At 45.3% G+C, this 21,777-nt stretch overlaps 1 protein-coding gene across 11 annotated transcripts in view; it reads left to right on the top strand.

Moving 5' to 3' along the window:
• Positions 1-21,777, top strand: part of palld (palladin, cytoskeletal associated protein) — a 60,764-nt gene that overhangs the window by 25,274 nt on the left and 13,713 nt on the right. For 6 of the 11 annotated variants that reach the window (XM_085773311.1, XM_085773315.1, XM_085773317.1 and 3 more), the window contains 7 exons: positions 618-735; positions 856-918; positions 4,115-4,256; positions 4,364-4,387; positions 5,068-5,187; positions 6,353-6,827; positions 20,995-21,675. In XM_085773311.1, coding sequence (XP_085629437.1) covers positions 618-735; positions 856-918; positions 4,115-4,256; positions 4,364-4,387; positions 5,068-5,187; positions 6,353-6,827; positions 20,995-21,675 — 1,623 coding nt within the window. Of the gene's footprint in view, positions 1-617; positions 736-855; positions 919-4,114; positions 4,257-4,363; positions 4,388-5,067; positions 5,188-6,352; positions 6,828-8,273; positions 8,310-20,994; positions 21,676-21,777 lie in introns of all 11 variants that reach the window. The other 5 variants (XM_085773310.1, XM_085773313.1, XM_085773316.1 and 2 more) reach the window with 1 other exon arrangement.

Consider the following 21,777-nt stretch of genomic DNA (forward strand, 5'->3'; position numbering starts at 1 on the left):
ACTAGGCCCTTAACCGGCCCCTGAAGAGTCATAACCCTGACCACATACACAGGCCACAATTTTAAATAATTAGAGGTTTAACAAGGTACAAAAAAAAAAAAGAGAGCTTTGTCCCCTATAGGCTTACTTATTTTACCCCCGTTTACTTTCATTGTCTGCTTTTATTTATTAACTTTTCTCTTTTAACATTTTCTTCTGCTTTAAATGTAAAAAAAAATATATTAACTTGATAAATTAGTGGAGAGTACATTCATAGTCATTGGTATTTGTTTCACACAGTTGTCTGCCACTGTATGTGGCTGTAATTTTTTTGTGCAGGCTTTTTCTATCATAAAAATAATGCATTTTTTAGATTGTCCACTCCATCTACCAGTTCTGGCTCTGAGTACTTTCTAGTTCTCTAAATATTTTTGATTATTATCTGCTGTATAAATCACCCTCCATCTGGACGACTTCCTGATTCCCTTTCTGTTTACACACTGAAGCCAGGAATACTGATATCATCTTAATTGCAGGGGGAGACAATTTTCTTTGATTCAAGTATCACATTTTAAATAACATATAGTCGATGAGAAATGCTTTCAAATGTGTGCTGATTTATGTGTTGCTTGTGTTAGGGTTCAGAAGAAGACTACTTCAATGTCCCTAACAATACGCTCTTCATCGCCCAAAACCCCGGAGGTCCTTCCTCATCGCTCCACCCTGGTTCAGTCTCTGTCTCAGCCTCCACAGAGGGTGAGCCACCTACAGCACACACACTAACACCAGCTCACAAATCAGTCCTCAGTTACATGAGCAGATACGTTTCTGAATGGACTCCACTTGTTTTGACACTAAGTTTGCGTTACTTTCTAGATGCAGAGCCCGGTGTCATCACTGTATGGTGGAGAGGCGTCAGGTCCCCCTGTATTTACCAAGGTAAATCTGCGTGTGCAACATGCAATACAAAAACTACATCATGAAATGCAAATGGCCACCCAAACATTATGCACAAACAGTATACTGTTAAAGGGATAATTCAACATTTTGGCGAATTGGCCCATTGCCATAATCCATTAACCAATTCACCACGCTATGAGATAATAACAGAACGTTACGAGACAGAGTTGTTTTCGAGGCAAATGCAGAGACTGCTTGCCGAAAAACTGCCCCTGAAGGGAACGTGCATCAGCAGTTTTGCATGAATTTACCTCTAAAACAACTCTGTCTGGTAACGTTCTGTTATTATCTCATAGCGTGGTGAATGTGCAGGTCACAACTTGTCCACCAGAGCGTTTTCGAGTTGTTGGATTGTGTATTTGATGAGTTTGATGAGGGGAACCAAGAAATCCCATTAGCCTCTGTGGCGTAGCTCTGAGCAGCTCGCGGCTCTGCTCCGCCGTTCTATAAATAGCTTTCACTGACAATTAAAGGGGCCAGTTTGCCAAAAAATTTGAACTATCCATTTAAGCATGTCATTTAAAATGTAAAACTTGGCTGCAAAGAACTGTATTAGTGAGGTTGAACGCTGGTGCTGGGTGAGGAGACCTGGCTTGTACATGATGTTGAAGTTGATCCTAACGCTCTCAGGCCTTGGTTGTCCAAGTGTGGTTAAGCAGAGGGGGCCTTCCTCACACTGTTGCAACAAGTTAGAAGCATACCATCGTATGCGGCAGCACCAAGATTTCCTTTAAAAGGAACCAAAGGGACTGAAGCCCAAACCATGAAAAACATACAGTACATCATGCATGCAATACATACACGCATACATACACAGAACCTGATACACATGTACTCCTTGCCTTACCATAATAACAGCATGCAGTGCTGTGGCTTTCAGCAGTGGGGGTCAGATAAAACAAAGCTTTGATGAAAGCTCCTCCTCCAGCTCCGGATCACCCTTTTCCAACCAAGACACTTCGACACTCCCCCGACAGGCCCCAGCTCCCTCTCCCTCAGGCTGTGGGTCTTGTGATGGCGGGTCTGAGACGGGCTGAGACAGAGCTTCAAACAGCCCTGCCAAACCCACAAGGGTCAGGTCTCTTTCACTCTCATTCAGCCAGTCAGCCCCTAAATCATTTTCCACTTCATTACAAAAAGACATTTGTTTTTCTTCACCCCCTCTCCCCAGCCCCCTCACCCACCTACTTGAAAAACTGTCGCAGGGCTTTAATCATCTCAATGAGAGAGGATGTTCGCCTCTAGAGAAGTCAGCAGCGTGATGTCACCCATACAACCCACCCACACACATGCACTGTCAACCCCTTGATGTACATCCCACCCTTTGTCCCTCCAAGATATACCCATGCCAAACACACACAGTCACAGAGAGGGAAAGAGGCTCAGGCTCACACGCACATCTATTTACACTGACACTGAGTGCCTCTTGTTGATGGATGCAGCGCTCTGTGTCACCCTGGCCCCGTGAGCTGGAAGGAGAGACAACACAGTGTTGACACTGACCCTGATGTGGATGTTTTCTTAGTCCTGTAAAACTGTAAACTGTCAAATGGCGTGACCGGCTGGAGACAGGAGTTAACTGTCATTTGTAAGGAAGGTGTCATTGTGAAGTTAAAAGCTTCCATCGTTGCCATTTTCACACATTATGGGTGAATTTGCCTTTAACTATAAAGATATCATTCATAATGAAGAGCATGCAGTCCAATTGTACTTGTTCAAACCAACACTCCACCTTATTCTAAAAGCTAGCTGCTATCTCAAGTTAGATTAAAGGTCACATGCTTTTCCTCTGTTTTGTCTGAAGTGTTGATCCATGAAAAGATGATTCAAGGTTTAACGAACCAAAAACCATTTCAGTGTAGTTTTCTATCTCCTCTCTCAGACTTCTCCCGAGAGCTCTAGTCACAACAGGTCTGACTGTTTTCTGACTGCTCCAATGTAATAGAGCAGATTTGAGATTAGAAGTCAGAGAAACCAAATCCTGCAAGGTTGGATGGTGGGTACAGGTGGGCGGGGCATGGGACAAGCCTGAGAGCACTGACTGCTTTGTTGTGACATCACAAATACACAGAAGTCCTGACTGCTTATTTGTGAATATGGGTTGTGTGCATTTCTCTGTTGACTGAGGCTTTGATACTTAGAAACTAGACCTGATCCATAATCAATAGACATGGACCTCTACCTTTATATAATATGGGACCTTTTTGCTTTCACAGAATTAAAACAACAACTATAACTGATTTTTAATCAAAGAACATAGAAGTCCACCTTTATATGGGACCTTTAGATGTCAGTTAATCAGTGAATAAAGCAGTGACAAAGGTACGTATTGAGTATTGATGTCTGGTTTTAGGACTCACTTCCTACATACAGGTGCATTTATCCATGGACATGTTGAACCTAGACTTATAAAAGAGTGGACATAAACCTTTATATAGTATGGGCTCTTTAAACTTGATCATTTACTCTGTAAATGATTAAAGACATAGTTTCACTTCATAGACTTCTAAAAAGCAGGTATTCAGTGTGAATGATGACAAAATGTGTATTTGACAACCTGTCAAACATAACAGACACTTTCAGTTCATCATTTTCCAAATATTTAAGAAATGTTTTAATCTCTGAATACAGAAAACTTGACAAAGTAAACTTGAGGGTGTGTTTTATAAGTCGTCAGCTTTAAGTGACAGTTACTTGGACCAGAAGACATGCACAGATTTTAGGCTAAAGTTAAAACAAATGGACAGTATGAACAGACAGATTTATGACTATTTTTGGATAATATGACGTCCAAAAGCAGAAAGATCCAATAAAACTGTCAGAGGATGGCAGGCTCTTGGGGGAAAGTATTTTTGTGATTCTATTATTCAGAGATGAAGGTGAACAAGTGGTTGTTTTATATCTAGTCCTAGTAAGTGGACAGATCTCATTTCCTGTGATGAAATTAACTTTACTTTTTATTGGAGCTCACTGAACACTCAGTTCCTCTAATGATGTCATCTCATGTCATCGGCAGTCCTCCATCTGTGTCCATCTCCATCTGTCTCTTCTGAAGGAGAGATATCATCACTGGTTTCACTTTCTTTTCTTTTCCTTGTCGCTCCTCACTCTTATAACCGCTCTCTTACTTCTTTTTTTTTTTCAACTCATGCTTATTAATCCCTCCTCTGTGTAGCTCTTGCAGGATGCCCAGGCGTCCGAGGGCCAGGTGGTGGTCCTGGAGTGCCGGGTCCGTGGAGGCCCTCCTCTGCAGGTCCGGTGGTTCCGCCAGGGAGAGGAGATCCTGGATTCTCCTGATTTTCGTATTCTCCAAAAAAGTGAGGCATTCTCCTTTGTGGTTTTCCATATTCAGCACTACACTTACTGTTTACTGCTAATAACCAAGAGATGTCTGTGTTCCCCTCTTCCCCTCTCCGTCAATCAGAGCCTCGATCTGCAGCTGAACCAGGTACAGTGTGACCTCAACTCTTCCAAGATCTAACTTGCAGTTTCCACAATGCTTTCATCTTCCCAGCAGCAGTCAGTGGTTTCAATTAGTAATGAATTCTTAGCCCTGAAGATGAATTTGATGGTTTTACTGTCGGCATTTCACTTAGTAAAATCTGTGTCTCACACTCGCTCATCACCACATACAGTCGGAGGGAGGGAGAAAAACTCCACCACACATCAACTCAAACACACACACATGCACATGCACACACATTCAATCATGGATTAATAATGACACACATTAGCATTTCCCACCTGTGTGAGTCAGGGGTCACTTCAGGTGTTGCTCTCAGGCCGTGAGTCACTCAAACATCTGTGCCTCAGTGTTTATGTGTCTGTCTGATCTTCATGTGTGTCTGTCTTCCCTCTCCTCTTCTCTGTGTGTCTGAGTATGAACAGTGACTCATCAGTCTGCATGAAATGTCCATCATCTGTCTACCACATACATAACTCATCTTCCCGTCCATCTGATGCCTCTATTACATCTCATTATAAACAAATCAAGTGTCAACGAGTCATTCCGCTCATTGTTGTGTCTTTTAATTACGCTAATGAACAAGACCGACTTCAGACCACAGCTCGAGGATCTCAAATGGTTTGGTCGTGAATCATATATTAATGGTTGTTTATTATCTTCAGAGGAGATCTGTACCCTGGTGATAGCCGAGGCCTTTCCAGAGGACGGGGGTCTGTTCAGCTGCACCGCGTCCAACCCGTACGGCTCCATAAACAGCACAGCCAAGCTCACTGTCACTGCAGGTGAGTTGAAGTCAATGGGGGAGTTCCTCATATTAGGATATAAAGCTTGTTTCTGTTGTGTGTAAAAGACAAAAAAAACTTTAGTCACAAGGACAACACAACTTTTTTTATCTCATTTTATTTTTCATCACAAGTGACTTTTGAAACCTTTGTACCATTCAGATCAAATGAAGGTGAAGTTAGTTGTCTACCCCTCAGTTTAATCAACTATGGATGCAACAAGATTTACATTTCCAAGCTTTAGTAAAAGATGAGAGTAGCAAGAATAAACCAGCCTGAGGCCTCAAAGACAATTGTTAATGGTCCCAGTTATACAATGTTATTTTTTTGCAGAATAATCTTATTTGCTTGAAAATATTTTGTCATATTCAGTGTCTTATAATAACAATAACTTTATTTATACAGCACCTTTAAAACAGAGATTACAAAGTACTTATACAATCGAGGCGGAAGACAGAGACAAGAGACTCAAAGGAAACAAACAAAACCAGGACAGAGTGAGGTCAAGTTAAGAGAGTAGATACAGAAACAATCAGTTTAGAGTTTAGGACAGTGGGAGTGGCTAAAAGCCATATAAAAACAATTTAAGCACACACATATAACATACAGTATATAGAGTAACATCAAAAGATGAGTCTCTAGTCTTCTATCTGCACTATTTTAAACAGCTCACATGTAAGACGATGTTGTTGTCAAGAGATTAATGACTCATTGTGAAATTAAACAAAATGAAATGTAAAATTTGTAAAGCATTTAATGAATCAGGGTTTGGTCATTACTCCAGCACCTGTGGTTTATGACCAATGATAAAAGACATTTGTTATGTCTCAACAAGATGATCGACCTTTGTCCTGTTTGTTATTGTGAAGTCTGTGGGAGACAAAGGTGAGAGGTGTGTACGCTCACAGGCCCAACTGTGTATGTAGAGCACAGGATTCACTGTGTGGTTAGAGGAAAGGCTGAATAAACAGGAATCGCATCAGTCTGACTGGATCCAGCTGCTGCTTTAGATCACATCAGCTGTGACACAGTCGTATGTGTGTGTTTGTGTGTATGTGTATGTGTTTGTGTTTAATCTTCATCTACTGAGCTATGCAGTGGCCAGAAGAAAAACTTAACATGAAAGTCCAAAATTTTCCACTTTCCTCATGTTTGTTTCCCTCAGCGGCCGAGGACTCTTCCAGTAATGGCATGTCTGGTGATAGCTCAGGGTTTGAGGATACGGCCGCCTTCCCTCCTCCACCCCCTCCCACAGAGATCAGCCTCCTGGAGCTGCCACCCAAGACGCCAGCTCATCCCAGTTCTGAGGCTTTCCATATCAAGGAGCTGGAGATCTGGCCCAGTGTGTCCGCTCTGCCTGCGCTGCAAATAGGCTCAGAGGTGGAGGACAAGGACAAGGGGAAAGTGTCGATACAGAATGGCCAACCTCTGAATCCTCCATCGCCTCCAACCCCACTTAAAGACACAATGCTACCACCCCCACCCCCACCTCCACCTCTACCACAGTTTGGCCCCACAGCAGACATCCCAGCCCAAAGACCAGCCCAGGTGGCACCAGACTCACCTCCAACCCCAGGCAAAGTGTCTCCATCTCCAGCGAAGGAGGGTCCTCCACTGCCTACCAAGCCCAAACCCAAGCTGTGAGTACCTGCTGCTGTCTGTGCCCCGAGGGGGGGGCAGGCTAGTCACCGGGGGGGTCAGTGGGAGGGAGACAGACTGGGAGGACAGTCTGAGGTCTGGTGGAAATGATAGTGTTGTGTCTCAGCTTTGGGAAAGGGTTAAAGGGGGAATCCCAGACCCTTTTTTTTTTTTTTTTTTTTAGAACAAAAGCATTCCCCTGCTTTTATGTTGGTGTCAGTGTGGCATCGTGTGTGCCAGGGCGAGTCTGCCAGCTGCCGTCTGTCTCTGGCTGTAAACAGATCTGCGTGGCTTTTGCTGGATGGCTCCCATTGTTTCTATCTGACCTCGGACTGCATGCCCAGCCCAGGACAGAGCTTTTGTGTTTTTTTTCCTGAGCACCTTTCTGTGAGCTCTTTAGGGATCAGGTAGGATGTCACTGTTATTAGAGGAAAGAATGGCTTTATTTTCACTGGTCCTGTGTTTTTGAGCTGTCTGCAGTGCACTGCTCTTGTGCATGGATTTTTATCACTCCTGGTGATGGATTAGAAAGAATAGAGTAGAGAGCTGACAAGAAAAGAAATGGAGAGAGTGACGGGAATGAATACCTGGACTCAAACCAGGGAACCAGGTTGTGCTTACATTGTTACAGTATCATCCTAATCCAGGATGCCTCTCTGATACCTGCAGGGTATTATCTCATGTTGTTTGGTTGGTTTCATTTTGGTTTGGTTCCCTAGATGTTCAAAAATAGAGGGATTGACATTATATGTGTGCATTCATGACACTCAGAGGATGAACCCACTGACTGTGGTGACTCCCTGACCTCCCTCACCTTTCTGAGGCTGGGGTTTGTAACTCAGATTTGAAAGGAATTTGCAACAAATATTCATGTTCCCCTCAGGATGAACCACATTTTCTGTCTTTCTCTTCAGCACAACCGTCATCAACCATTTCTTCAGTGTAATATCTCACCATCTACCGGATGGATTGGTGCCAGACTTTGTTCAGACATTCATTGATGATGAATCTCACTGACTTATCTCATATCTTAAAAATTAAGGTGTGAAATTTCTGATTAAGACATTCATGGACCACAGTGGGTGAACTGTAAAAACACTGGTCTGGTTTTCCACTATTTTGGACTATGGCACCAGTCTTTTAAGAGCTGTGAGCAAGGCTGTAGACTATTGCTCCTGTCTTTACTTTTCTTTGACTTTTAACTTAAAAATATCATTTTAGTTTGGCAAAGTTTCCCATTGCCTGTCACGGTACTGAACAACACAAGCGGTATCAGCAGCAGTGATGTTGTGGGTTATGTCAGGCTGCATGTGGACTAGAATGTGGTCACAGTATTGCAGAGCTTGGTGTTCTTTACGCTGCATGTGCACTGAATCTGATTACTGCTCGTGGGTGCTGTTGCATATCTGCCGACATAATGTCATGACTTGTTAATTCTGTGCTTCCAGAGCTGAGAGTATAGACGAGGAGACAGAAAATCACAGGTAAATATTTGTCTGAGAGGCTGATGATGATGCTCTGGATGTGATTTGAGTGGCACCAAATTTGGCCTTCAGTCTTCAGTTGAGTCTTTTATACTGCAACATTTCCACAGGTTTTGTGCCTAGCAGCTATAGGATGTTTTTTGACATTTCCGTAGTAAAAAGATAGCTAACCCGTTCAATTTCATCAAATCAGATGTCTCTGTAGGAAACACTGATGTATGATAGACACAGGCTTTCATTTCCTCGTTACATTTCCAAATAGCAGAGACAGCCAAGGCTCTTTCCACAATAACAATAGGAATATACAGCTAAAAACAAAAGCTCCCCACTGTGCGGCAATTAGAAAACACAGGCCATCCTTCTCCTGCCCCCTCCCCTTTAAATTGTGTAATTACACAGTAAAAACATCGACTCTGTTACACAGAGGTCACGTCTCTGCCAGTCAGCTCTCTGTTTCCTAAGGTAACGTGACCGCGCTCAACCTAAAGCCCTCCGAGCTTATCACCCCGTTCACTGTATCCTGTTGGTCGTATGACTTGTCCAGCTCAGACTGATATATTGGGACTGGGAGGCTCTTGCTGCTGTGAAACATCAGCAGCACAGTAACTCCAGTTTGTTGCTTTAATTGCTTTTTTTATTTGCAGGAGTTCTTTTTAATCACCCCTACAACTTTCTAACAAACCACTTTGCTGAATTGTTGTTAATTCGATAGCCAGAGTGGAAACTATGACCCTGTTGTCTTGTATTTCCAAAATGAGCTAATATCATGAAATGGCCTGGTTGTTTTACAGTAGTTATTTTAAGGTATTAGGGATTGAGTTTTACTATTTGACAAAACCACTTAATACAGTAAGGCCTAAGAATCTGGATTCTAACAGAAAATGACAATTAGTTTTTGTGCTCATTTAACTTTTTATGCTCAGGTTAACTCATATATAACCAACAATTACTCTGTGTTTTCCCAGCATCCTTTATTATTTATAAAGCCACAGCTGCCTCAAATAACGTTACAGTCTTAACACCAGTGTTTGTAGCTACTGGGGGGATATGTTCATGTTCACAAATCTAAAATAAATGCGTCTAAATCATAGGAATAACATGCTGGAAGCCTGGGTAAGGGATGATTTTTTGCTTCAATAACAGCGAGCTGATGAGTTGGAGGAAGTCGTTGTGTGACTTGGCAGGCAGGAGGGACTGCAGGAGAGCCGGGCTGTGAAAACAGTCCTGCTGTTTTTCTGTGCTGAAGGAAGAGAGAGCAGGGTTGGTAGGTATTTGGGTTTGATGCCCGGTGTTAATGCCAGACGTCAGGATAAGAATCAAAGGAAATTCTCAGGGGAGAGGCTCAGATTGTTCGGTCGGATCCGAAACAGGGTTCAGGTTTGGAGAGAAAGCAGAATCTTTTATCCCATGGTGGAGAACAGCTCTGTTGCACTGTCTCATTGTGTGTGCTCCTCTGGAATTAAGCTCTTTTTTTCACATGGTTTTTAAAGTGATTGTACACATAGAGACAAATAATATTTGGGTTACTTGCTTCAGTCGGGGAATTTGATGGATGTGTTTTTTTCAGACTACTGTAAGCAACAGTGAATAAACAAATGACTCCATATACAACCAGTGTTGCAGTTACCCTCTCATAAACTGCTCAGAGGATGAGGCACACAGAGAAAACTATTCAGCTAAAATGATGTTTTGCTCTATATTTAAGGAAACTAACAGTTGTAGTGGCGTATAGCTGTTGGTCTGGAAGATGAACCAGCTCCCCACAGAAGGATCTCCATTTAATGTACATATATTAAACACTGTGGGAGATCATTCAGCTGGAAGGAGCAGTGTGTCTCAACATAAGGTCACTGACATTTTGCACAGAGTTATGGTCTCACTTGACTCATCGGCACAGCTCCCCTCTGTTCAGGACTCTCCAGGGTTTAACTGGACACATGTGACTGTGTGTAAAGTCACATCACCATAGACTGGTAACACCTGGAGCTTGTAAATCTGCGTGTTTGTGTGTGTTCTCATTCACATGTGTGTGTGTTTGTGATGGATGAGGTGTCCACTGTCTGCCGTCCTGTATTGATAAAGGTTCATGTTTAGTTGGTGTGACATTTCACGAGGACATTTTGCCTCATTCTGCCTCATCACGGCCTAATGACAAATCCTTGTTAGAGCAAGACAGAAACATGTGACTGTGTGTTGTCAACATGGTGGATGTCCGGAGGTTTGTGTTGAAATGATTTCTTTGTGTTGCCTCCAAGTCACCTATGTCCCTCCAGGTTGTTGATATATTACACATGACACAGTGAAACGTTAACACCTTTATCAATGTGAAAAACAAGACAATACGACAAAGGAGGAGACAGTGGGAAGTGCCAGTGCAACGCGTCAAAGGTGTGACCACCATGATATTGACCATGATAATAGAGGCAAAGCATTATATTATACGTTAGGATAATGTCTGGGTGGGCGTCACACACCAAGTAGCAGAGAGCAACAATTATCCTCGAACCACTCCACAGCTTAATCTCCCTGTCATAAGACTAGGAATCAACTCTGACAGTCCAAATTGTTCTCTTGCACGTATTTCATTCCACAGTCTGCTTTTTTATGCGCGAGCCCAACTCTCACTACCGACATGTCTGTGGATTTTTTGTTTTCAGCGCAGCTCTATGTTCATTTTTTACTCAGTATGCTGAGATTACAGTTGATGGAAAACAGGCGCACATTGGCACTTAGCAGGACCTTGATTTAAGCCTTTTCTCGCTGCAGAGATTTGATGTTTCTGCAAAGGGTCTGGAACAATTCAGGTTAAGTTCTTTATCCTTTGATTTGTTTCAAGCGATGCTGTTATAAACCATTGACGGTGTGGGCTAAGAGACACAGAAAACGGCATGTGTGAATTAAAACAGACCAAAGACCTAATGTAAATACAATAAGCAGCACTTGCACTGATTATAAGGAAGTTAGAGCAGGCGTAGTCTTTGGAAGGAAAGTAACAGTTCAGTTACATCTGCTTGCTTCAGTAGAGGAAGTCTGTTAGTTATCTAAAGCTATAGACCAGATGTTACATTATATATGTTGTTATATATCGTGACCCATATCACACTCAGTGGTTAAGTGTTACTGCTGAAATCTAAGTTGTAATGTTAAAGGGATAGTTCAACATTTTGGCAAACTGGCCCATTGCCATACAGTAATCCCTATAGTTTTAGGAGTAGGTTTGTTACCTTAGGTAGCTTTGATTGTTGCTGCTCAGAGCTACGCTACCGAGGCTAATGGGATTTCTTGGTTTCCCTCATCAAACTCATCAAATACACAATCCAACAACTCCAAAACGCTCTGGTGGACAAGTTGTGACCTACACATTCATCATTGCAGAGTTGTTTTCGAGGCAAATGCAGAGACTGCTTGCTGAAAAACTGCTCCCGACGGGAATGCGCATCAGCGGTTTTGCATGAATTTACCTTGAAAACAACTCTGTCTCGTAACGTTACGTTATTATCTCATAGCGTGGTGAATAGCTTGCACCAGCAATTAAAGGTAACAAGCCTACTCCTAGGGATTTTGGCAATGGGCCAATTTGCCTAAATGTTGAATTATCCCTTTAATAAGATCTTAATAATCAAATTGATATTGGGTGACATGTTATAATTATATCTTCATGATACACTACCAGTGTTAGATGGTGGGTCCAGGGGGGAGGGGCTTGGCTGAGAGCAGTTCCTGCTTTGTTGTGACATCACAAAGTTACAGAAGTCCTGACAGCTGGTTTTTAAGGCTCAGCTGCTGAACACAGGCTGTGTGCATTTCTCTGTGGACTGAGGCTTTGATACTTAGAAACTGCATGCAACTTGACTTTATACGTTTCAATCCATGTCCCCCCGACATGACTGCCATACCACTGAGATTAAACGATTTTTGCAGTAGCTCCAAACCTCTTTAACCCCACTGAGGTTGTTGTCAGGGGAACAGCATACAAACTGAAGGCAACAAACTGCTCGATGCCAGCAGTGCTCATCAGTCTCCTGCTGTCACACACACTGGGCTTGTACTTATGTTTACAGTGCAAGGCAGCAGCAGCAGGTGATTAGTTGCTCACATTCTGTCTCTCATAGTTTTTTTCTCTTAATCAGACTACCAGCAGGATTTCAGGCCTGCTGTATTAAGTTTAAAGCAGGGCCTATATTGTTTCTGTGTTGCACTGCTGAGCAAGGAGATCTGGCTGCCAGGATTTGTCGCATATCTGTGCTGTGACTCAGAGCTTCCTCTCAGCAGTGTGTTTGTTTACGAGGTGCAAGTCATGAACTCTCTAATGAAGTATTAACAATCACTTTCTTGTCGAGGTGTTGCTTGTGGTTTTATGGAAAGCAGGAAACATGCATGTTAAATAACCGCATATGGTGCTGGCTACACACTGAGAACTTTGCTTGTTGTACATCATCATCAAATATCTAATTAGAAATAGAAGTAAAACAGCGGAGCGATTGCGGGCCACAGGGGTGTTTGACTAACAGCAAATGGAAAAAGGCTGAGACAGAGAGTTAGTTGTCATCGGGGAGAAAAGGAGATTGTGCAACAGAATAAAAAGCGAAATGAAGTCACCGGAGACACAAGGGAGCAGGAAAGCAGATAATTTCACATCAACCTCCAGAGTCAGAGATGGGCAGTCCTTAAAAGGATATGGGAGAAACAGGATTGGCTGACACACCAGACTAACTAACCACTGGATTGGTCGGCTGAGCTAGAGTGACCTGCATGGAATGGAGAAACTTTCCAAATAAGGAAGAGAGTTGTCGGCGCTGACCTTCAGTACATGGAGAGGAGGGGGAGGGGGGAAGAGGGGGTGAGCAGAGAGAGAGAGAGAAAGGGGGCGATGAAAAGATGTGCAGAGGGATGAGGGGAGCGGGAGGCTTGGGTGTATGTTTGGGAGTTGACAGCATGGAAACTAACAGGCCTCAGTGAGCCCCCTCATAGAGAGCAGGCTGTGCTTCCCAGGAAAGAACAGCCTGGTATGTTAAACACTGAGAAACACACAGATAAATACACATTACCCCAAATACACACACACACACACACTTGAATCACATTGTTTCCGGATGAAGTCAATCAACCTCTGATTATATCCTGACCCCGGCCGTTGGTCGTGTGTGTGGCTGCGTGTGCGGTGTACACACTCTCTCTCACACCAACTGCCACTCCTGGATGGTAATTAGAGGCTGTAACATGTACACACTCTCTGAGCAGTGAGGAGATTCACTCTGACTCGCCTCCGAGTGTCACTGAGTCACCACACAGGGAGTGACTCGCACATGAGGAAGACCCTCTCCTGTAACCTCACACAGGACCCCCCCACCCCCACCCCCTGAACCAGATCCTGCACCCCCACTCCCCCTCATCCAGTCTCCCATCAACACCGTGTGACTCATCAGCAGCCTGGAAACACTCGAAACTCTAAAAATAGAAACGTTACACAAAAATAGAAATGATGAATTCCTAAGGAAGGTTTTGTTTCATGGCATAAAAATGAAACGGAAACGTCTTTTATAGAAAAACTGCATATTTTCGGTGAATGCAGTCAGACCTGTGTGGTTATGGTGGAAGTGTTTCACAGGCAGAATGTACTCAAACTGTTCCCGAGGTCCATTTATGTGCTACTTAAAACTATTGATGCTGGGCTCAGAGATAATAGTTCCTGTGCTCTGTTGACAGGTGAATAGTGGATAATGTTTCTGTGGCCGTAAAGACAATGTGACTGTCATTTCCACTCAGGGCGTTGTTTCATTTGTTACTTTACAAAAGGACAAATCCCGTTTGTGTCAAACAAAGAGAGTTGTTGATGTGATTAATTCATCGACTCTATCTTCAATTGTCTCCTAAGTCACCCTGTCTCCTCCAGTCCTCAGTCACTCACAGAGAAAAAAGACACAAATATATGAATAAAAGAAATGAGATACGGGTGTCTCTCTCTCATTTGCTTACACACCTTTCTTCTCTTACCACAGCTCAGAGAGCTTGTTGTTACTTTTGCTTCCTAACTCCCAGAGGGAAGTTTCTCGGTCAGTAACCCACTGTGTAGTGTAACTGAGCTCTTATTCTGAAAGGAGCTGATCTTTGGGTGCAGGCTAGGTGCTTTTATTTTGAAGAGGAGGAGCTCAGACGGACTGACTCATGCCGAGAGGGAGAGGGAGAGAGAGGGAGAGAGAGGGAGCGACTGTGTCTGTCACCGTCTGGCTGCTCGCTGCTGTATATATGCTCCTCATACCTGGCAGAGCAGCACTGAGACGTAGTTGAGCCTCCTGAAGGGAAATATCAGAGCTGCTCCACAACCAGACCACAACAACACTGAAGGTAAAACTTCTCCTCTTGCTTCTGTGTAGAGTGACAACTCATTACAAGTCAGCAAACGTCAGCGGGACAGAGGATGATGGGAAAATGAATAAAGGGATTCTACATCTTTAACTTTTAAACTGTTTACATTTGTTTTTAAACTTATGGTTCTTTGGGTTTTTTATTTATCTATTTTTTTTAAACACTAGAGCTAAATACTTTGTCATTAGATTGAGAGGACACATGATGGAGCTAGAATGAGGATGACTTTTTTGAGGTGTGTTGAAGTTAAAGTAGTGGATGTGTGGTTTCGTAGGAGTTTGACACTCATTCATTTTCTGGAGGCTGAATGAAAAGAATAGAAAGAAGAAGAGGAGACTTGAACAAAGTTACGTCTGTAGTTCTGTGTCTGTGATGCAGACGCACTCAGTCTCAGTGGCGAGGCTGGTTTGTTTGCAGAGCTCCTCAGTGGAGTCAGATGGATTAGTTGACACAATAGAGTCTGTTAGGTGAGAAAGCTGCTGTCTTACTCGGCTGCAACTCTTTTCACTGACTGATTTCTTCTGAGCCGCTCTTCACTCTGCCTTTCTTTCTCTCTCTGACTCTTCCTTCTTCTTATTCTTCTTCTGCTTCTGCTTCTTCCTCCTCCTCTCCCTCCCCTCCTGCTGCTAATCCCATTTGAAGGCGATGTCTTTCCCACTCCAATCCAGAGAAGAATGTCTTCAGCATTCCTGCTAAAGAGAAAGAAAAAAAACTCTCCCCATCTCACTTGGACACAGAGTGCGAAAGGTGAAGGAGCGAAGAGATGAGGGAGGGAGAGTGAGTGGGGAGTGGGGGGGGGTCGATGGATGGAGGTATATGGAGAAAAGCAGCGTTCGCCGCTTGTGGAGAGCCCTCCACCTCCACTCGGATATGAAATATGAGCCCAGAAAGAAAGAAAGGGAGAAGGGAAGAAAGTAGGACAGGGAGAAAGTGGGTGAATGGAGCAGCCGTGAGCTGTTGATGTAGCTGGAATAAGAGAAACGGTCTGTGCTACGTTTTAAAGTGAAAGGAGGAGAGGAGGGGGCGGGGGGGCGTAGGAAAACAGTCTGGTTCTGTTTTATGTGGTGTGTGTGCAATTAGAGCCAAAGAGAAGGGGTAGAAAAAGGGGGGGGGGTGGGGTACCCAGGGAGGAGAGGGGTTGAAAATAAGTTAAGGACAGCAGCAGAACAAAGGCTGAGGGAGAACATGTCAGCTGACAGGGAAGAGCGCGGCTGAATGGAAGCTGCAGACGAGGAATAAAACACTTTTTCAGATGTGAGGCAGTGTGGATGTGGTGTGGTGTGTTCCTGCAGCAGCAGCAGCAGCAGCAGCAGCAGCAGGACGGGTCTGGGGTCAGAGCCGGAGAGATTATGTTGAAATGTTGGAGGAAACCTGCAGTGGTCTGCTTTGTGTTGTCAGAGAGGAGGGAGGGAGGCACACACACACACACACACACACACACACACAGGGAGGCAGGAGATAAACACACAGTAAATATGGATCATAGAATTTAATGAGACTTCGGGTTTCTCTTTCATTCTTTCCGTGCACATTCACAGTTATTTACATTGCAGCTTGTTATGAAAGCGTATCCGGTAAACAATACAGTCACAGAGTTTCGCAATAGTGTGCGTATGTGTGTTTAGAGAACATGACACATTCACACATCAGGACAGGACTTCAGTTCAGATGAAGCAGAGTCAGACTCAACAGAGTTTTACTCACAGCCTCTCAGACGGAGAGATCGTCACTCTGACGTCTGCTCTGTCAGACTGATGCTTCCTGCTGCTGGGGGCAACAGACGGGTTCATGTTGACGCACTGATGTGATGATGATGATGATGATAATGATGCAACAGTGTTGTAGTGTAGTGAACGAAACCATGAACCAGGTGTGCATAGGTGCAGGACTGACAGGTGTGTGAGCGGTAAACAAGTGAAATCCATGTTTTTTCCCAGCTAGGCAACTCCTGGCTGGTCAAAGTGTGTGTGTGTGTGTGTGTGTGTGTGTGTGTGTGTGTGTGTGTGTGTGTGTGTGTGTGTGTGTGTGTGTGTGTGTGTGTGTGCTGATCTCAGGCAGGATTTGCAGGGTTGTGTTTGTGTTGTAGGTGTGATACTATTTGGATATAAATCATTTACAAACTGCAAGGTCACACTGTTACTGAGCCACAGGTGTTTGGAGAAACACATAGAGGTGTAGTTCACACACACACACACACACACACACACACACACACGCACACACAATGAGCCTATAGCCTGAGAGCAGCCAGGGCTCCTATAAAAGCCCCCCCCCCTCGCTGTAGCTGCTGCACGACCTGGGAGATGCCTTGTTTAATGCCTCTAATCTGACTGCTGGTGTTTACACACACCTACAGAGCTTTAAACAGAACAGCCACGGCCTCCGTCCCCTCATGTTGTTGTTTAGTGAAGGAAACCCCTCATTAGTGGCAACGCACACTCAACGACTTCCTGTTCTATCCCCCTCCCCTCTCCTCGCACGCTTCCTGTCATCAGCCGGCCGGACTTCTAATAAAGTCGGCCCCCGTCCCCCTCGGCCAGCTGCGGGAGCTGAGGAGGCGGTGGATCATCAGGACCTGTGGACGGCTCCCGGCTCGCTCCCGGTCGGCGTTCTCACGCACGGCGGGTCGTTACTGTTCAGGAAGCACAGACGAGCAGCGGCGGGTAAACATGGCTGTTTCACATGGTTGAGGTCTTCATTTATTAAAGCAAGATGCTGCTGGTGAGGTCCCCGCTGCGTCTGGAACGTCTGGACCGATGCATCTCGGGGCTGTAAAACACACTTTCAATTAAGTTACTGTCAAGCTGTTCCTGGGTCTGTTTACTGAGCGTTTCCACGAAGAAACCAGAGACAAACTTGACTCAGACCAGACTCCTCTTTGCTTTTTCTTTCTTTTTTCCTCCCTACAAAGTCATTCCTGCCTAAGGAGTGGGTGAATGTGCTCTGCCTCTAGTCTGTACACCAACCAAAAGTCTGGGCAAAAAAAAAAAAAAAACCCGAGGCAATGACAGAGCGAGACATAAGAGTAATACTGTGTTACAGTTGGACTGACAGACAGAGGAGCTGGAGCGTTTTCTCTCAGCACAGCGCGGCGCTCTGTGGGCCAGTTGGCTCCAACCAGAACAGCAAAACACAGGGCCGTTGGCATGGCAACAGAGGAACACTTCCCCTCCTAATTCAGCCCCGCTCCACCGCAGAGACAAAGAGGAGAGGAACGCAGGCCTGCCCTGCTTCTCAAGACGTCTTTACATACATTAGAACCATTCACACAGGTTTCGGCCGGGCGCTGGCGTGTGGTGAGGGCTTGTCCTGCAGAGTGTGTGTGTGTGTGTGTGTGTGTGTGTGTGTGTGTGTGTGTGTGTCTCCTCTGCACGGTGAGAGGCAGGAGGCAGCACTTCTGCAGGGTCACAGAGTCCGGACGACCCCCCGACTGCCTGCTCCATGTAAAACCTTACGAGAGTCATAAAAGAGTTCATGCAGCTGAAAATAACACAGGCTGACCTTTACATGCACATGAAGGTCTGAACAGGAGGCAAAATTAGAAATCTATTAGTTTGAGCACCATTCAGATGTTAAAATGTCACGTCAGTGCATTTTAATGTGGATGGATGACTTCAGTGTGACGACTTCAATGATAAGGAAGTTCTACAGAGAGAGAGAGATGATGAATGAGAGGGCTTGTTTAGCTGTTGCTGCTTTATATAGAAAGTAAAGAACACTTTTTAAGGCGAAGGATGATGTCAGTTACAGCTGGATAACATCCACCGCTCACACACACTCGGAGCAAGAGGAGAGAAGGGAGGAAAAATTCATCTGACTTCTAAAACTACAATAGTCGACGTCTGAAACATGGGTAGAAAGAAACGCCGCGAGGGTCTTTGAGGTCTTTTCATGCTGAGGCGGTAAAGCGCTGCGTCGTGGTTGAGGAGGGATGAGGCGGCGAGGAAATGAAGTGTGTTTCCTCTCTGCTGGAGCAGGCGGGCAGGGTGCTTCTGCCTGACGCTCCGAGAACACAGCCAAAAAAGGAATCAAACCGCTGCAAAGCGCTTGCAAAGCCTCGCGAGCTGCCAAACTATTCCTGTAAAAGCACTCTTTTGGTGGAGGCCTGAACAGGAGACCTTTGGGGAATGTAAAGAAAAAATGTACACAGAGAAGAAGAGAGTGGAAGAGGGAGGTGTATGTGTGTGTGTGGGGGGAACTGGATAGGTCGTGTGCTCTGGGATAATCACAATGGATAGTCTTGAATTAATGAGTGGGGCATGTGGAGGGAAGCACACGAGCAGAATGCCTGGATGGGACGCAGCCGTCAGTTTGTTTCACTCCGCTGCAACTGTCAGTTTTATCAAAGTCACCAGTGTTGTTTGCAAGTGAATAGTGGGGGAGGTCAGAGGGAGGGGCTCGCTCTGCATTGTCGCAGATGAGAAATAGCGCTCTGATTATTCCACATCTGGAAGAGATTGGGGCACGTGAACTCGGTGGACTCCCGGCAACACGCACCGCTGGGATGTACAGTGTGTATTCTGTTCATCAGGCTCAGATACTGTGTACGCTGCGAAGGGGTTTATGACTTCAGCCTTTTCCCAAAGACCCCTGTCCTCCTCCTGGTCCTCCTCCTGGTCCTCCTCCTGGTCCTCCTCCTGGTCCTCCAGGACATGCTGAGCACTCACCTCAGTCCTGGGGATTTTTTTTTCAAAGTTAAAACCTCTCCTAATGTGAGTTCTGTTTGCTTCAGTGAGGGTTAAAAACTCCACATTTGGAGCTGATGATGACACAACAAAAAACCTCCAGCCGCCCTCTCTCCCCCCGCGGTGACGTGACGCGGCGGTGAATCAGCCGAGCCGTGGGGGGAGAGGCTGGACGACCACACCTCTGTGAAAAAACACAATACTGCATCATCAGGACCCATCCCTGGCACAAAGACACCGTAACATTACGGTTGTGTTTTTCTTTCATCACAACTCCAGTGTAAATACACAGAGCCACACCTTCCACCGCGTCTCACAGATAGAAAAACATCACGTCTGCACAGCAATCTGCAGTCTGCAGTCAGCCCCCCCCCCCTCCCCGTCAGGCCCAACAACAGGAACAGGGCTGTTTCCCTCAGTGTTAACACTTATCTCCTGACTCCTTTGGATGTGTTGTCAACAGGCTGGCCTTTTAACAAGTCTTTGTTAAAGGCTGGAGGCTGATAACCTATCAGTCTGTGCTGCTGCTGCTGGGGTTTCCTTCCCTCAACCACTCACACACATCACACACACAAATTGTCCACATACCACCACAGCGGCTGAGGCTCGGGCCTGACGGGGTATCACCTCCAGACCGGAGGAAAAACATCTCGCCGTGAGTCCGGTTTAGGCCACGTGCTGATCATCAAGCTGTCATCTTTAATAACCGACGTCTTCACGCCGGCTGCGTTTGTGCATCTCAACGCTCTGACTGGCATTTTAACTCTCCATCCATTAGGCTCACATCTGGCATCCAAACCTTCTGCCAGTTGTGTTCAGACTACAGTTGGATAGAGAGCAGATGACGGTGTCATGCATAGATTGAAAACAGCCACATGCTTTTGTTACATTTTGACAAGTCTGTTACCTTTGTCCCACCCTCCACCCACTTCCATTCAGGATGAATCGTGTGTGATAACTGTAGGTGTTGTATGGAATGACGCTAACCTGGATTTACGAATGTGTAGTTCATTTTCGGTTTTCAAAAAAATGGTATGCAGGGCAATTTATGAAGGCTAATGTTAATGTTTGTTTTTTTTGTTTTTCCCACTTTCTTTTTTTCTCTGATATTTAATTTTCTTTACTACTATATATTTAAATACTGTTAACCTTATTGGTTTCAGTATTTTTCTGGTTTAGTTTTGCTTTTATGTATGTTTGCTTGTTTGGTTGTTTGTTTTTCATATTGTAAGAATGCTGGGTAGCTTCATTTGGTATGTAGGACAGGCATTCATATAAGCATTATGCTTTTGCTTGTGCTTTTTCAGTCACTACCTTGTAGGCAACTGGACTTGTATTTGTCTGGGAAGACGTTTGGCCTCTTATCCAAGGAGCTTCATCAGTTCGTATGCAACAAGTCTCACTGATGAAGCTCCTTGGATAAGAGGCCAAACGTCTTCCCAGACAAATACAAGTCCAGTTGCCTACGATTCAATTTGCCCAGAAAAGAACGATGACCTGGATGAATGAGAATATCCACAGATACCTTGTTGATAATGTTCGTAGCTATTATGTGATGTGACTGAATAAAGAATTTCATCATCATCATCATCATCATCATCATAGTTTGTGACGACCATCTTCTTCTTCCGCAGGAACGCGTCCCAGCTGAAGCAGCTGCAGGAGCAGATTCTGTTGGAGGTGCAGGAAGCAGCCAGCTGGCAGCAGCAGTACAGCCAGGAAGTCCCACCTTCACCCCAGCAAGAACCTCAGGAAGTTCACCTTCCACCTGCTCCACCATCTCCACCTCTCCCTCCTCCTCCCTCCTTCCAGGAGCTGGAGAGCAGCGTAAGCACCATGCAGGCCAGCACCTTCAACTACGCCCGGCCCAAGCAGTTCATCGCCGCCGCCGCCCAGAGCCCCGGCGGGACCAGCTATGTCACCCAGTCCTCCGGCTCCTCGGGGTCCAGCCTGTCCTCCCCGCTGTCTCCTCCCACCTCGCACAAGCCCTTCACCAGGGTCACCTTGCCTCCTTTCACCAAGGCCGGCAGCGTGGAGTCTCCCAGCTCTCCTTCCTTCCCGCCGCCTCCCCCGCCCTTCCTCAGCTCCAGTAACCTGTCCTCTCCATCAGGCCCCGGCCAGGACTTCCCTCCCCCTCCGCCTCCACCTCCTCCGCCCATGATGTCTCCAGCCCACTCAGACATGTCCTCCCCGTTTTCCTCCGTCCCTCCATCTCCAGCCTCCAGCTTCCTGTCCTCGGTGTTGCCCTCCACACCTCCCACACCCGGCAGTCCGATAGTCAACGCCCTGGGCCTTCCTAAAGGCAACGGGACTGTGTAAGTAACCCTCACACACACACACACACACACACGTTTGTACAGCAGTCGTTGTGAGGACACTCATTGACATAACCCTTTGCCTAGCCCCTTACCCTAACC

This window comes from Trachurus japonicus, chromosome 4 (genome assembly GCF_045865225.1).
Source record: "Trachurus japonicus isolate A0001 chromosome 4, Traja_1.0".
Classification (NCBI taxonomy): Eukaryota; Metazoa; Chordata; class Actinopteri; order Carangiformes; family Carangidae; genus Trachurus; species Trachurus japonicus.